This window comes from Saccostrea echinata, unplaced genomic scaffold, assembly GCF_033153115.1.
Source record: "Saccostrea echinata isolate AGI-Se365-2 ecotype Australia unplaced genomic scaffold, CSIRO_AGI_Sech_v1 ptg000025l, whole genome shotgun sequence".
In the NCBI taxonomy this organism is placed as follows: Eukaryota; Metazoa; Mollusca; class Bivalvia; order Ostreida; family Ostreidae; genus Saccostrea; species Saccostrea echinata.
The window spans coordinates 18996239-19013990 of NW_026889774.1; the positions used below are offsets into that span (position 1 = coordinate 18996239).

Sequence of the window (17752 nt, forward strand, 5' to 3'; positions counted from 1 at the left end):
GAAAATTATAGAATATAAATAAAAAAATATACAATACATATAAAAAATAATATCAATACAAATTAAAAAAAATATACAATACAAATATAAAATTATACAATATAAATGGAGAATTATAGAATACAAATAGAAAATTTACAATACAAATGAAAAATTATAGAATACAAATGGAAAATTATACAATGCAAATGGAAAAGATCGAATATTGCAACGTTTGACATGGCATAATTTTTGTACGGGATATATCGGTTGCAATATTGCGGCGAATTTAACGTAACTGATGTGAACGGTTATGTTACTTTTTCTGCATTGGTTGCAACGTATAACACAACAAATAAAAAACAATTGTTGCTCATTCTTTCCTTAGTTATTCACATAAAGTGGCTGAAAGTGCGTAAAATATCGTATTATCGATCCTTACGTTACATTGGTGGAAGAACCGCAAAACAATTGACCTTGAACACTTCCTCTGGATATAAGTATTTTAAAATATGAATTTATTATTTTTGCCTTACATATATAACAGCAATATGGTTTTTAAAAGAAGTAAAGGAGAAAATATTTTGTGAATGTAATTATTATGATATCAAACATGTAATACTTCTTTGACTTCCACCCCATCCCTGAAAATGACTGGATCCTCCTAAAATAAATTTGGATTTCACTATAACCCCGTCCCTCTCCTTGAAACAGAGACATCTTCAACAACTCGTTTTGGGAGAAATCGGATTTTTTATGTTCTTTTCCCTGGATACTAACCACCCCCGTTTTGACCACTCATAAGTAATAACCAATCTCAACTACTGGTGGATGATTGTTTTGCTATCAATATACATGACTGAATTTCTTCACAACAAAGAAATCGTTTCAGTCAACATTTTTCAGAATAATTAAAAGACGATATTTGGAAATACCAACTTAGGTCAGGATACGTTTACTCTCTTGGTTAAAAAAAAAAATCTCAGAGAATCTGATTAAAAAATCGATATTTGATGTCGTTGCCATCGCGACAATATCGGATCATTAGTTTTTACTTCTGACAATATGTTACCTGAATTATTCAAAATGTTCAATTTGGTACTCTTACATGTCTTAGCTGACGGATGACATGATCGTAGGAAGTCTGAGTGTAATCTTTGAGCAACAGCTTTGAAATGGAAATATTTTAAAATTTTGCACTATTTTTTTTTTTCAAAAAATCAAATATATATGATTATTTAGATTATTCAGATACGTATACAGTTCCAAAGTTAAAACATTTAATTTACATGTATCTAGGATAAAAAATAATTATCCAATCAGTTCCAATTCGTTTGTTCTCTTTAATACAAGAGATACATAAAATTTTGTACCTATTATGGAAATTTAAAAATAAACAATGTATTATTGACTTTAATTTGTTTTTTTAAAGAAACTTTTATTGTTTTGAACATATACTTTTGTATAATATAAACAGAGGGATTGGATACAGGTTCTTGCAACTTAAAGCATGCAGGAACCGAGGGGGTGGGGGATTGCCGATACAGTTGTATATAGAATACTACAGAAAACACAGCAAGCTATATGCTTGTGCCCACTCATTAATAACGTCTGACGATATTTTATTTTTGTCAAGGAATTTTTGGTAGTGATAGTGACCCCTTACTGAAAATGTATGGTTGTGCCCCCCCCCCCCCCTTCAACTGAAATTGCTTCCTACAGACCTGTAGAGAATCCTTTCCCTAAACTTTTATTGAAAAACACAGGAAATTATAATGAAATATGTGAACAAACAGCCCATCCCAGATGATAATGATGAAAGTAATAATAAATTGAGGGGTATTAAAAGTATGTCTGTTTAGCTTACCAGAGCAATAGGATAACGCTTAAAGCATGTCTGATGCATAATTTTATGCGTAAGCTTTATTTGACAGGGAGAGAAAATTCACTCAGATGAGGGTTGTGGTCAATTATTTTATATAATTTGGCATTTATTTCGTAAATAGGAAGATGTTATTTTAGAATATAAATAGATTTGCTATACCTTTAAAAATCGGTCCCTATACAAGGGCGGATCCAGGGCCGGCGCGCCGGGCGTGCGCCCCCCCCCCCCCCCGTTTGAATTTTTTTATATGTAGAACTTATATGTCCATTATCCTAAAATCAAGGGAAAAAAATCTCTCATTTGTGAGAATTTGTCAGCTTCCGGGGGCTTCGCCCCCTGACCCCCACCAGGGCCTTGCACTAGACCCACTGGGGGCTTCAATGCAGCCCACAGACCCCCCCCCTTCTACTGCACCCCCCCCGTTACGAAATTCCTGGATCCGCCACTGGTATATAATCTGTACTAAAAAGTCTTTTACTGAGCGGTCATAAAAAATTCGATATTTGACCGCAGAATGTGATATTGGACCGCTTATGTCACACTATGGACGTGATCTAATTCTTATTTTCATTCGTTGGTGTTAGACGGTGACAGAATTGACAGTTTAATCACAGTGATGGTAAAGGAAATTTACATCATGGAAGCCCTCACAATGTTCATTTATGTCCCCAAAAAATAATAAAGAAAAGGTATTACAAAACATTTATTAACTGAGTTCTCGGGCAAAATAATAATGTGTTTTGTCGACCCCTTGAACCAAACTGTTTGCCTTCAGCCTAACGGCCTCAGACAAACACTTTAGTTCTTGGATCTGACAAAACGCATGTTGCCTTCGAACCCAGTCAATAAATATATAATATTCTTTTTATGTTGTCTCTCATATTTAATAGTAGATCTTGTGTGCGTTTGCCCTTCCTCTTCAGTGCACATAAGCCAGAAGATTCAAGTTAGTTGGTGTTTGTTTTTTTTTTATTTATTTGACTGATGATTGCTATGTTTTGATTTTTGCTGATGCTAGTCAGCACACAGCAGCATCCACTGTGCTTTTAATGACTATCGTAATCAAAGAAGGCAGGAATGTTTTCGATCACTAAAATCGTTTGTCTCTCTTTAAATTTCCTGAAGTGCGTAAACTCACAGTTTGAAGTAATACATTAGTCGTTGTGGCAGATATTTTTTCAGTCTAGCGGGAAGGCTTAAATCTATCAATCAAAATAGAAACACCTTGCCAATTTTAGGTCTTTAAAAGTCTTAATTTTTGGCCCTGTGGATCTGGATGATCGGTGAGACGTCGTCCTTTGGTGATATAAATGTTTATTAATTTTCAAACTGAAGTTGAAAATGAGTACATGACAAATTATAAGTTGTTACGTACATGTAATTATTATCAACTACAGATTGAAAATTAAAAAACGACATAAATTAGGTGAGCGATGTGGCCTTTGGATCCTTTCTTAATAGATTTATGTTGTTTATGATTTGACTTGAAGTGATAATTTCACGAATAATACAGTCCAATGTCCTTCCTTTTTCTCCCACGTTTATACAGATTTGACATAAAGTTTATATTATAAACGTTTAATCATAATATAAAATACGCTTCTTGCAACCAAAGCTGGGTGAAGATGATGAATAAGAAAACAAACAGTAAGCATTGACAAAACATGTTTAATATTTTTCTTAAAATCATAAGCAATTATTCACATATGAAATCTGTTTCAGGTAACTTCAGAAAATGTGTTACGAAAGAAGACTGTTTTAACAGCACCCAGAGTGAAATAGAATGCGCGGACTATGCGAACAGGGGCTTTACGACCTGTTTCTGCGTACATAACTTGGTGGAAACCGATAGAGAAGGAAGATGTAAAAGCAGTTGTACGTATGCTTTTTTACATTTTTAGGTACCACATAATTATACGTATGCTTTTTAACCTCAGTTTAAATATTAGATAATACTAAGATGTGGCCCTATATGCTTCCCATGGAGTCGACAGGAGTAGGTCAAGTAAATATTTAGATACAACATATAATTGTAGCTGGAATCTATATTCGGTATATGGAGGGAAAAAAATAGGGTTGATTAGGACATCTTTCCTTCATAAGCTGTGAATCCTTTCAAAGTCTACATGAATTCGTTCTCGTGTAATATTGGCGATTCAGACCAATCACGGTCTCTTTCAGAGCACTTGATTTATGGAGATAGCCGAATGTGTGCACAATAAAACTTATAGAACATGAACGGTTTAATGTCAACCAATTTAAAGGGTTTTGCAAGAAAACATATCATAGAAAAGTATCCATAAAATGATCTTTATGATCAGTCAATACATGAACAACCGACAATCACAGTGAAGACGGGCATATAATTAATTGTTCTACATAATTTATTAAATATGACCTAAAAAATGGAAGAGTTTTAATTCTATGTGAGTTACTTTAACTGATCGGTAGAAAATGATATTAATTCTGTTAAGGGACATACATGCAAGAAAGAAACAATATGTCAATGAAACACATATATCAGCATCATAACTAGAGAATCTACTGCTTAACACAGCTGGTAATACGCCTTCTAACAGTTACTGGTACCGTTACTGAAACCGGGATATTCTTATTATATAAGAGTCTCTCTGGGTTTACGAAAGTTTGCTTGACAGGCCCGTAGTAACGGTTTCAAAAGGGGGAAACCTCCCAAAAAAATCTGACAAGCCAAAAAATACCTTAAGCTGTCCAAAAAGTGTGCCGGGGGGGGGGGGGGCTAAACTTCCCAAAATGATCTGACAAGCAAAAAAAAAAATCGAATTCATCAGTGCTCAACCTTACAGTAACTAAAAAAGGGGGAGGGTTAACCGGCATCTAGATGAAAAATAAACTCCAAGGTTAAGCTCATAAGTTGTCAAAAATGTTGGTTTTCAACGAAAGGTCTTGTCATAAGGAATACTTATTTGAAATATAAAATTCCTAGCACTAACTGTTTTGGAGTTATCGCCAAGGTTAAAGTTTCACTAATTATAAAAACTTAGCACCAACCGTTCAAAGGTTATGGCCAATGTTAAACAGACAAACGGAAAGACTTCCGAATCCTCAATTACGCCGCTTTTTAAAAATTAATGACAATTTCCCAACAAAAAAATAATTACAATTTCTCAGCAAAACATTTCTACATGATATTGAAGCTCCATTTGTTTTACTTTGTACATTAATCTCTGTAAAGCTGCTTAATTGTCTAAGTCACGTTGTATAAAGTTCATAAATGTTTCATCCTTGGCAAGCAAGTATGCGCACATCTTATCTTCCTGAACTGTAACGAAAACTGGGCAAAAATGTTGCGTTTTAAGAAAGCGATAATAGCAATTAAACTTCCATAACTAAGGTATTCTATCTTGTACTAAATATTCTTTTACGTGGTTGGTTCAAATTCTAAGCTGAATAAAAATTTTACAACAGGGAAATAATGTTTGTTTGCTCTCTCCCGACTTGGGGGAAAAATGGGTCGGTAGGAAGGTGGGGGAAAAAATTCAGAAATTTTCATATCATTGCTGAATTTTCAAAATCAATGGAATGAGAAAACTCAGGAATGAATAAAAAAAATCATTTCCTGGGGGTTTAAAAGTTTTGAGTCGCGCTATTTTTAGCAGTCGGTCGGGAGAGGGTATGACGCAAGGACAGACCTTTGGATACATATAAGAGTGTTTCATATCATCATGAAAAACATGAAAATTAGACAACCGACTTTTTTATTTTTGCAATTGGAGAACATCTGTTAACTTTCCTTCCTTAGTCCACTCTTTTCTTTGCAGCACATAGTTCTCATGAAGATGCCAAGGAGACATTTCTGATATCCATTGACAACAATGCCACCAGCAATTATAACAAAGTTTGTATCTATCTAATTCAATTCAAATTGGCGAAACACGACAGCATTTAAGCACTCTCCCCGTTCGGGACCCCCTCCACTTCAAATGTTTATAGGGGAAATTTATATAATATATAGAGAGTGTTTCATCATGATTTAATCATGATTTCCAAAGGAAGGTTCAGTCTTGTTTGGTAATAGTTATTTTATTGAGTCAGCAGGAGAGATAAGTTAAAGTTATCAAAAAGAAAAAAAAAACCCACCAAAGATCTCCTTTTTTACATTCTTAGGTATATTTTGCCTCTTTTCATTCTCAGTTACATGTAGAAGTTCTTGAAAACATGAAAATGTTTTAATACATTTTTCTCATGTAAATTCCTTTTTATAGTTAAATAATATCTATTTTCATGTTTTCTTATGAATGCTCAAACCTTTCGTTTTTGGTTTTTTTTTTCAGACTCAGAATCCCGTTTTATCAGCAAAACCGGAAGTTCCGGAAACAGAAACTCTTCTTCAAATTTTCATTCCCGTATCATTCATAATCACTCTGCTAATGGTCCTTGCTTTCATTTTTGCGAGGAAGAGACAGTTATGTCAAAAGAGGAAAAAGAGAAAAGATGTCATTATCCGCAATAACGAGGACATTCAGTTGTTAGATAGAATGAACTTTGTAAACAAAAATCCTACATATTTCATGACGTCACAAGAGAAGACAGAGGAAAAGAAGATTTCAATAAAAGAGATTCCATTTGAAAGGGTGAAGATAATAGAAACTGTGGGAGAAGGAGCTTTTGGACATGTGTATAAGGGTATTTTTTCTTTTTTGGCGGGGGGGGGGGGTATAAAATACTTATCAAATATGAAAAAATAAAAAATACTATTGCTTGCACATATCAATGAACTAATAATGAAAATTCTACAAGGTACATGAAAAAAATTACTGTACATAGTATAAAAAGATAGAAATGTCCCGGTATGTAACGGTTAAAAAAAAAAGCTGGGTGTAAATATTTTAGATCAAATGATATCAATTACTATTACAAAAATAACTATTACAAAATATTAGATAATACATGTAGATGTAAATGTTGGCAACTTATAAACTATAAAGGATAAAGATAAGCAATGTCAGACTAATATGTATATGTGATTCTTCCTTTCCAGGTCTGTATTACACACCAGACTGCCCAAGCGCAAAGGATGTTGCAGTAAAAATTTTAAAGGAAGGCGTGTCAAACGAGGTCAAGGAAGATTTTGAAAGAGAAGTTGAAATTATGAGCAACTTTAACCATGACAATATTTTGAGTCTTCTAGGTGTTATTACCAAAGGTAATACAGAAACTTAATCTGTACTTTAAAGGATATAAATACGATAAATTTGACTGTTCTCCCATCTACGTTCCTAAAAAATCGACATTGACGCGAGCAACTGCATGTCGTCCGCTTTCAGACATATATGTAATCTGTAAGACTGACTTGTGAGGAAAAGAATATACTTTTTATACCTGATCACAATTCTGGCAACAAATACTTATTAGAACCGTTTCACTATCTGACCTTTATACTTTAAAAGATTACGTGGACTTTAGTAGCTGATGCATTGTTCATAGAAATGTAACTTTGTTAACTACGTGTATTTCAAACGCTAACTACATGTATTTCAAACGCTAACTACATGTATTTCAAACATGTCTACGTGGTAATGTGTACATATTTAAAAAGTTATTGAAATATTCTAAGTGTAAAATCGGCTTATTTTCTATTAAGTATGAATGTTCTCCTTCTAGAAAGAATTTTATTGACGCTACTTGGAACTATATTTTTTCACGTTGCAGATATTGGTGATACACCATATATGATATTTGAGTACATGGTCCACGGGGACTTGGCTGAACTTCTCCGTAGGAATGATCCAGTGATGAGAAAGAGTGAGAATGATTTCAAACTTCAGAAAGTATGTTACAAATCTAACAGTGGGTAGACTGAGATAGGGCTTACAAAATCGCTTTAAAAAGTTTAATAGTTAATGTCAGATCTCACAAGTACAGTCGTAAAAATCTCTGTATTACGTATTGCACATAGTCCGACAGTCGGTCATTGTGTTCATTCGTTCTTTCGAAGAATGTTCACTGTTGTATGTTGTTTTTTAGACAGTGTGTGGATAGAACATCCATACTGTATTGTGTGAATTATGATTTTATGTTTGATTGACATGATGTATGATATATATTCGCTTGGCAAGCCGAATATATACATCATTTCAACTCGCTGAGTATAGCATATATTAAATGATTATCATACAATACTGATATATCCTTATATATTACATTTTCAGCTTTTCCAGAATAACTTGCTTAACAGCTAAGAATTTACCACAAACCTGTCAGGGATGAGGAATTCGATATCCTCTCACATGAATACCTGTTTGCAGGGTATTCTTACCCCTATCAAACTTGAAAACGATTTTACCCTGTTTTAAATTCGCCTGGGCACACATGTATTGATTTTGGTAGATTGCTTTTGTTTAGAAAATTTTGTAAGAAGATGGGGTTAAAGGAGGAGGATAAGTACAAGAAATATTATGATCAACAAATTAAGCTACCATTAATCTCATACATCCTCATGTGTTTTACCTTCAATTTGTTGAAGATGTGGGCCGGGTGAGCCATGGGTTTCAAAATTTTGCGATATAGAACATTAATAAATCTCTCTCTCTCTCTCTCGTTTTCGGGGTTTTAGGGGGGATGGGGGCAACACTGGATTTACTATTGTCAAAATACTTATGTCTTACGTAAGCGTTGGACAAGAGCTTCGTTATAACTTCTTCGTAGGCGTTGATGCCCCTATTCTTCAATTAAAAGCCTTTCTGAATGTACGTGACAATCCCTTCAGAATGATGGAACTATTTGCTTTTCAATTAACACTTAAGTTAATACTCTAAAAGTTTATTATCACATCTTCTTCATGTTATGCCCATAAAAGGAATTTACCTACTTGTCTATTTTTGTAGAACTGGCTGTTTTACTTGTAAACAGGATGCTTGTTAACTAGTAGATGTTATTGCCTTAAGGTTTGGTATTTAAATACAGATGCCATTACACGCAGGTTGTCTGATCTCCGTCATAAATTCTGGTCTTGTCGCCTTTTTTCAGATACCCATTCAATGCCCATCCTTTACGCGATCTGTAATGTTCTAAAGCATTAATTAAAATATCACTTCTAACAGACATAGATCTGGCACACAATTCATTACGCTCGGCATTAGCCTTAGCCAGCGACAGACCAGCATTTCAAAACAACGTTTATTTTTTTCTCCCAAATTTGGATAAGATATTCTATTAAAAGACAGAGAAATTGTAAAAAGAACGTTGTTTTTAGCTCTACTGGTCAGAGACCAGAAGAGCTTATTTGATAACAAGGTGTCCGTCCATCTACCTGTCCGTCTGTAAACAATTTTACAAAATGCTACTCCTCCTACATTTTTGTCTGATTTCAATATAACTTAGCACATGAGTAGACTACACTCAGATACATAATTCTCTTTATCGGTTTTTGATTTCCATTAACAATGTCTCCATGGTAACTAAAAATAGAAATTTATGTGAAACACTTTCCAAATCCTACTCTTCGTACAGTTTTGGATTGATTTCAATATAACTTGGCACACAAATAGAACTACACTAAGATTCATAATTCTGTTTATCGGTTTTTGATTTCGATTAACGGTGTTGTCATATGGTTCCTAAAAACAGAAATTTATGTGAAATTATTAACAAAACGCTACTTCTCCTACAGTTTTGTTCTGGTTTCAGTATAACTTGGCACACAAGTAGACTACACTAAGATACATAATTCTGTGTATCGCTTTTGATTTCGATGAATGGTGTTGCCATGGTTCCTAAAAATAGAAATTTCTGTGAAATACATTCAAAACACTACTCCTACAGATTTGATCTAATTTCATTATAATTTTGCACACAAGTAAACTATACTAAGACACATAATTCTGTATATCGCTCTTTGATGCGATGAACGGTGTTGCCGCGGCTACTAAAATAGAAGTTTCTGTGAAAATCATTCAAAACGCGTACTCCTCGTACAGTTTTGGTCTATTTCAGTATAATTTTGCACACAAGTAGACTACACTAAGATACATAATACTGTTTATCGTTTTGTACTCCAATAAACGGTGTTGCGATGGTTATTAGAAATAGAAATTCCTGTAAAATACATTCAAAATGCTACTCCTGCTATAGTTTTGGTCTGATTTCAGTATAACTTGGCACACAAGCAGAATACATTTAGATTATGTATCTAAATGTTCTCTCTATCGGTTTTTGATTTTGAGACTAAACCAAGGATCATTATTTCAAGTGCTACTTTTCTCTTCCTTTGTTGTACGTGTAAACCATTTTTAAAAGATGCCGCCAAATTTATACGAATTCTTAATTATCCCCTTGAAAGAGGGCGTGGTACTTCCTGTGAACAAACTTAATTCCCTTCACCCAAGGATGCTTTCAGTTTGTGGCAAGCTTTGTTGAAATTGGCCAAGTGGTTCTTGAGAAGTCGAAATGAGGAAAGTTTACAGATAACAAACGACAGACGGACGCCGGACACTCTTTGATCAGAAAAGCTTACTTGGACCTTCGGCTCAGGTGAGCTAAAAAGGGGAGAGTAAAATAAAGTGCACAGATCCTAAGCTCATATTTAAAAAATTATCATTGATAGTTAGGGATTTCTCTTCGAAAAGTGTCCCCACCAATGTTCTTTGGTTTGTTGTGATATCGAAATAAAAAGAAAGGAAACAGTTTTGAAGAATTGTTCAGTTCAAGATATTGTATTAATCTTAAAAATTTCTTCAGTTTTTAACACTTGATATACAAGTATCATTTTGTTCCCCAAACGAAGTTTGGGAACGTACTGCTTTTACTCCGTTTCTTATTATTATTATTCCGAGCCGTCACGTTAGCTCAGTCGGTAGAGCGCTAGCTCCGTAATCGAAAGGTCGCGTTTTCGAATCAACTGACCTAAGTCGATAAAAATAGGTAGCAACTGTTCCTTCGCTAAGCATTCGGCACTTTAAAGTGAAAGTTGCGGGTCCTTCGCATGAGACCTTAAAACCGAAGAGTCGCAGAGTAAGGAGTTGATCCTTACGTCTCGGGTTCAAATCCCACTGTGGGACGTGGAGACCGGTTCTTTGGATGAGACAGTGTAAACCGAGACCCCGTGTCGCAGTATGTGTTGGCACGAAAAAGATCCCTCACTGCTCAATGGGTATTGGTCAAAATTTGGAGCTATCCACCGGCAAGTAGCGATGTCTCCATATGAATGAAAAATTCTCGAGAGGGACGTTAAACAATAAACAAACAAACAATAAAAACCGAGGCCCCGTGTCACGGCAGGCGTTTGCACGATGAAGAACCCTCACTGCTCAATGGCCCTGAGTGTCGAGTAAAGGTCTACATTTGAAACCCTTCACTGGTATATGGTGACGTCTCTATATGAGTGAAAAATTCTCGAACGGGACGTAAAACAACATACAATCAATCAATCATTATTCCGTATTCGTCTTCCTGGGTATTTTTTTTTGTAGTATCCGAGTGATCTCGTGATCTCATCCGATTAAGGTGAAACCTTTTTAGGGAAGGCCCGTAGCAACGGTTTCAAAAGTGGGACGGGGGGGGTCCAAAAAAAAATCTGACAAGCCAAAAGAGAAGGAAAATAAAAAAAAAACCGCCGGAACTGCCTGTATCCTGTAATTTGCCAGTGCTCGACCTTACAGAAACAAAGGGGGGGGGGGGCATCATCTAAAGGTACATTTACTATAGCAAAATACTATGCAGCCCCCCCCCCCCCCCGCGTTCTGCGGGTCAGTAGGGTTAATAGTAAGTAGATTATAGATAAATAGGTAAGAACGAAGGTCATTTTGTGGGCACATGCATGTTGTAACTATTATATTTTTTTAATGAAATGCTTTGAAACTCAATATAAAGATACATTAGAAGTCTAGACAAGATGACATAGTCAAATTAGCATGAACTCACGCGTATGCACGTGCACTTCATTCTAATTGGCTTAACCTTTATCAGAACTTTTTGAACGGTTGGTGCTAGTGCTTTCATATATCACGTTTATTTCTTGTGACAACTTTGGGTATCAATGTTTTTGATCTCGTGAGAATATCATTAAATTCTTCATTCCAAACAAAGCACTTCGAAATTTAATAAATTTCATGAAGCTTATACATGTAGGGAATTAAGCACTAAAAGTGACTAGGAGAGCGTTTGGGGAATATCTGTAACGGTCTCCGTTACAATTTTAACTATTTTTTTTTATGGAAGGTCCACTTTCAAATGTACCCATGTAAAAATGATATTTTACGATCAAATTAAGAAAAAATAAAGCACTGGAGATATTTCTACAACAAAATATTTAATATACATTAAGACAGCAAGTTCGCATGAAAGTAGGATAGCACATAAGCCATTTTTCATAATGGTGTTGATCTATCACTGTAGCTTTTTAAGGACGGTACAAGTACATAAGAATGATATCTTGCCAAACACTCGATGAACCACGCTAACAAAACTTGGGAGTCAGTCCTCTTGTGTTTTAATTTAACAATTTCTTTCTGATAATCATTAACTTCTGAAAACAATAAAATATTCTAAATATTCCAAATTAGACAACTTATAATGTGGAGTGCAACCGTCGGCAATACATAGCACTTTAGGCATAGATTCGATTGTCACTAATGTTAACAATGTTACATGTAGGTCCCAGAAATTTCGCAAGATTAAGAGCTTCCACGCAAAGAGCAGAAGTAAGATCATAGATAATCGCGATAGAAAGTATTGTATGGTTCCAGTTGAAACTACATGTACTGAGTATATATCGGCGGAGGGGAATAAGGAATGCGGCCAAGGCCGTATCTAGGCTCAAATGTTTAGTGAGGAAAGGGAACTTGGGGTCACCCGAGCCCCAAGTAGTGTCCTAATGGGGATTCTCGGGGGAAGGGGGGCTCCCGAATTCTGAGCCCCGTTTTACGAAAGAACTTTCGACTAAGACCGAAATGAAATTTTGCAAATAACTTCCTAGCATACATTAATTTTAAAATGGTTTAATATTTTACACAAGAATTTAGAAAGATATTTTTATGCTATTGATTTTTACCACTAAAGTTTTTGGTCATTGTCGTAAGTTCTTGGGTTCTATTAAATTAAAGACAACCTTTGAAAGTTTTCACATTTTGAATTATTTGTGCATACCTTCTAAACTGTAATGAAACACCGGTGAGATGATCGATTTACAGAAATTGAAACAAAAGTTGAAAGTATCAATTCTGTACAAAGAAACACATAATTCAAGTTCAAATGTAAAACTTTGTCACTTTTAAGAAAAACCTAAAATTTTAGTGAGGCATTTGCCTCACTTGCCTCCATATATATGGTAGTTACGGCCTTGACGGTTAATAAATTTACAACTATAATATATTTAACGGTACGATCGTTAGGGCAAGCGCAGTTGCATTCCATAAAAAAACCTATACATAACCTACACTTTTAACTTTGATCCGCCTCTCCAAACTTCGAACTGCACGAGAGGATTAAACTTTGACGTCACAGGATGTCACTTATTAGTTGCCCTTCCATAACCAAACTCGTAGGAAGCTATTTTACTTTGAGGGGGCACAACCATACATTTTCAGTTGGAGGGGCACTGTCATGTACCAAAATTTCTTGACAAGCCAAAAAAAAAAAAAAAAAAGACGGTCAGGCCAAAATAAAAAAAAACCTTTGTTTCCCCTAACGCGACCAACCCAACTAACTCCCGCCGACTGAAAAGTTTTTTTTAAGAAGATTATTCAAATATTTTTTTTTAATGTTTATCAACGTACAATTTCATCAAAACCCGTTCTTATCAGAAATTCAGAATGTATTTTCAAGGCTGCTGTCAGAAAAAAAAAATATTTACCTACCTACCTACCCAACTTCAGATTCTAGGGTCGGGTTAGGGGAAACAAAGATATTTTTAATGATGGCCTCACCAGACGTTATGATTGAGGGGGCACAAGCATATCATAGCTATGTTTTTTATAGTATTCAATATATCGGCAAAATTATTGGGGGCACCCCCCCGTGCCCTCCCGGTTCCTATGGCCATGATAACAGCGTCTAAATAGTGCAATTTTTTAACGAAAGGCATTTTACAGTAATGCAATAAATTTTTGTTTCTTTCATTTCAATCCTCACACTCGGAGTTACTTGCGTGGTTCGTGCCTCGCGGAGTCAGCCGAGGATTGCCGTTTGCTATCTTCACGATAACTGCGGGCCTGCTATATACGCCATTACTGCATGGAATTGTGGTTGCGAAAGAATTCAGGGAGGGTTTCACACAAAAATTTCCTTGACGAATATACAGATTTCATTTCGATTTTCCGTTCTTACATTGTCAGTCTTTTGAACTCCCTATTAAAACATCAGACGCAATAGTTTAACGTGTAAGAATAGAGAAAATTTTAACTGAAGTCTATATATTGTTCGAGCAAATTTTTGTGTAGAAACCTTCCAAGAATTCCTTTGCTATCAGGCTTTCCACAATTCCTTTAGTTAAAAAAAATTGCAATAGGCTTATTTAGACTCAGTTACGGAAATGCATCTTGCATACGACGTCTTGTGACGTCACACTCTAGGCTGCATGTGTATCGTGTGGTTTGAAGAGGCGGTTCAAAGTTCCAAGTGTAAGCTGTGTAAAGAGTTTGGATACAACTGCGATCGCCTAAATTGAAAAGGTCATAATAACGAGTGTGTGTCTTTTGTAAGTTTTGTCCAGGTTTTAACTGTTGTTTGTGTATGTGAAACGTTAACGGACTTAAGTCAGAATGTCTTTAAATACCTGCATTAGATTTTCCATTCGTTCGAATATAAAAAAAATGATTACAGATGTGTGCTCCTCTTTTAAAAATAAGAAGTATTGAAATTATTGAAATCTTAATCTATGTTATATTAAAAAAATTGCAAATTAAAATTGTATTCTTGACCCACAGGTACTTGTGGACAGGAACCCCCCCCCCCCCCCCGATATTCAACCCCAGGGCTTGTTGGAAATTTTTTTCACAAATTATATTTATTACACTTATTCATCATGTGTACCATAGGAAAAAATCGTGAAAACCCCAAAATAACCGTTCCACATAAAAAATATCCCACTATACATTATAAGAGAGAAAGGTATGCCACTCCGGTTTGTTTACGTTGCACCCCCACTGGTCTTTCTGGATTTAAAAACATGTATTTATTTTATTTTAACCTGAAATGTCGGTTCACGCTGTCTCTACATATATTTCTGTCTTAGTTCATGCTATTGGATTGACTCTGCATCTCGTAAGAATCCCACAATTAATCCTTAAACAGCATTGTAGTCGGTGCGTTGAAAATTCCTTAGGTAAACGCAACGGAAGTACACCAAGAATGTATCACTTATTACGGTAACGTCCGAGAGAGTTTTGGCCTGACGTAATAATCTCTCTCGGGTGTTATCATAATACGTTATATATTCTCTATGCACTTCCGTTGCGTTTACCTAAGGAATTTTCAACGCACCGACTACAATGCTGTTTAAGGATTAATTGTGGGATTCTTACGAGATGCAGAGTCAATCCGATAGCATGAACTATGACAGAAATATATGTAGAGACAGCGTGAACCGACATTTCAGGTTAAAATAAAATAAATATATGTTTTTAAACCCAGAAAGACCAGTGGGGGTGCAACGTAAACAAACCGAGTGGCATACCTTTCTCTCTTATAATGTATAGTGGGGTATTTTTTATGTGGAACGATTATTTTGGGGTTTTCACGATTTTTTCCTATGGTACACATGATGAATAAGTGTAATAAATATAATTTGTGAAAAAAATTTCCAACAAGCCCTGGGGTTGAATATCGGGGGGGGGGGGGGGTTCCTGTCCACAAGTACCTGTGTCTTGACCGTGAGTGAGGTTTCTGTAAAACTATGATTTTACAAGGGGGGATTCAGGGCGGAACTTAATTATATGTCCATTATCCTAAAATCAAGAAAAAACATCTCTTATTTGTAAGAATTCGTCAGGACCCCCACCAGGGCTTTGCCCTAGACCCACTGGGGGCTTCAATGCAGCCGCCAGACCCCCTGCCTTCTACTGCGCCCCCTTCCGTTATGAAATTCCTGGATCCGCCACTGTTTTATATGTATATGTGTCTGTGTCCTAGATGAAGCCATTCGAATTTTTTTTCTTTTAGACTGACCTCATTGACGTAGCGTTGCAAATAGCCAATGGGATGAAGTATCTGACGTCACAGCATTTTGTGCACAGAGATTTGGCAACAAGGAATTGTCTAGTAGGAGACGATCTTAGAGTCAAAATATCTGATTTTGGAATGGCAAGAGATGTGTACACTCACGACTACTACAAGGTGCTTATAACTGTTTATTTAGGTCATGAATCTAATTTTAAGTGAAATAACTTTTTGTTTTTACAAATTTCCATATGATACTACATGTATTTGGATGTCATATTTCCTGGTTCTTTTGATATTTTTTCTAGTGTTTGAAACTTAAAAAGCTAGACTTAGTATAATAAACCTGCAAATATAACAAACGGTGAAGGCCCGTAGGCAGCAATTTCAGTTTTTTTTTGAGGGGGGAGGGGGGCACAACCATACATTTTTCAGGGGGGGAGGAGGGGCACTTTCAACTACCAAAAATTCCCTGACTAGCAAAAAGAAATTAAAAAGGTCATCTAACGTTATTATTGAGGGGGCGCAAGCATATATTAGCTATACTTTCCATACTATTCTATATATCGGCAAAATTATTAATTGGGGGCGGCACGCCCCCTCCAGTGCCCCCCCCCCCGGTTCCCACGGCCATGCGGTTTTGTAACCCTTTACTTGTTGCACGTTTATTCAATATCAAGGGGAAAACTGGATTAAACTTTCATTTGCTTTTATGTAAGATTGGGGGTTCGAGAATGCTTCCAGTGCGTTGGATGTCGCCGGAGAGTGTCAAATATGGCTGCTTCACCAACGAGTCTGATATCTGGGCTTATGGCGTTGTTCTCTGGGAGATTTACAGCTATGGTCGACAGCCTTACTATGGGCACTCAAATGAAGAGGTAGGTACATGTTTATAGAGGAGAATATTTTCAACAGCATTATTATCGCTCAAAATTCAGCTTAAGTCTACACACGAATCATCTCTCTTTGTTCATTTTTGTGCCCTGACGATCTAATTAAAAAAATCTTTTTTTATTGCATTTGAAATGTTATTCCATTTTTTCTATCCTAAACTAAAAGCACATCTTTTAAAGAATTTGATTGAAATCTCCTCAAAAGTCTTAAAGACATCTTTAGTTTCGTACTGACAATCAATGAACGAGACGTTGGCAGGGAGTGAAACGAACCATTGCAATGTACTTTGCTCCTCTTGTATCGTAAGGACAAAAAGAAAAAAGACGCCATTGGTGCCCATAGACAAATTGAAATAGTTATTTATTTAAAAAATCACCTATCAGTTACCGAGACTGTCCTTGGAATATTTTTACTTGTTTTTAAACAATTGTTCAAGGATGTCCAATTAAAGCGCTAAAGTCATATACGTACAAAATGTATGGCATTCGAATAAAAATAATACAATTTTCATATTGTGTCGTCAGACAGGATGCAGGTGAGAAGTACATTGTTCTGGGAGAATACTACTGGTATTATGTTAAAATGTCTAGTCCTAAATATATGTTTTTTTTCCTCCATCTAGACTTCCAAAAAGGAGTCGAAATTTGATTTACGACCATGTTTATTCATAGTAATTCGAAATCGACTCTCATTGTACCCCGTCTTTCGCTTCTTGAAGAAAACATCGTTGACTATTTCTAAAGTCTATTCTTTCAGACTACACAGTCTTTTTTCACCCAAACCAACTGTTGAAACCCCTCAGTGCATATCTGTAAACCTTCTGTTTAACAACATCTAAACTTATATCAGGTACCCTCGGAA

General features: G+C 35.7%; 1 protein-coding gene across 3 annotated transcripts in view; it reads left to right on the plus strand.

The window, feature by feature from the left end:
- LOC133192099 (tyrosine-protein kinase transmembrane receptor Ror-like) overlaps window positions 1-17752 on the plus strand; it is a 37237-nt gene that overhangs the window by 18870 nt on the left and 615 nt on the right. For all 3 annotated transcript variants that reach the window (XM_061327957.1, XM_061327959.1, XM_061327958.1), the window contains 7 exons: window positions 3587-3739; window positions 5665-5741; window positions 6178-6529; window positions 6885-7049; window positions 7556-7674; window positions 16001-16174; window positions 16717-16875. In XM_061327957.1, coding sequence (XP_061183941.1) covers window positions 3587-3739; window positions 5665-5741; window positions 6178-6529; window positions 6885-7049; window positions 7556-7674; window positions 16001-16174; window positions 16717-16875 — 1199 coding nt within the window. The remainder of the gene's footprint in view (window positions 1-3586; window positions 3740-5664; window positions 5742-6177; window positions 6530-6884; window positions 7050-7555; window positions 7675-16000; window positions 16175-16716; window positions 16876-17752) is intronic.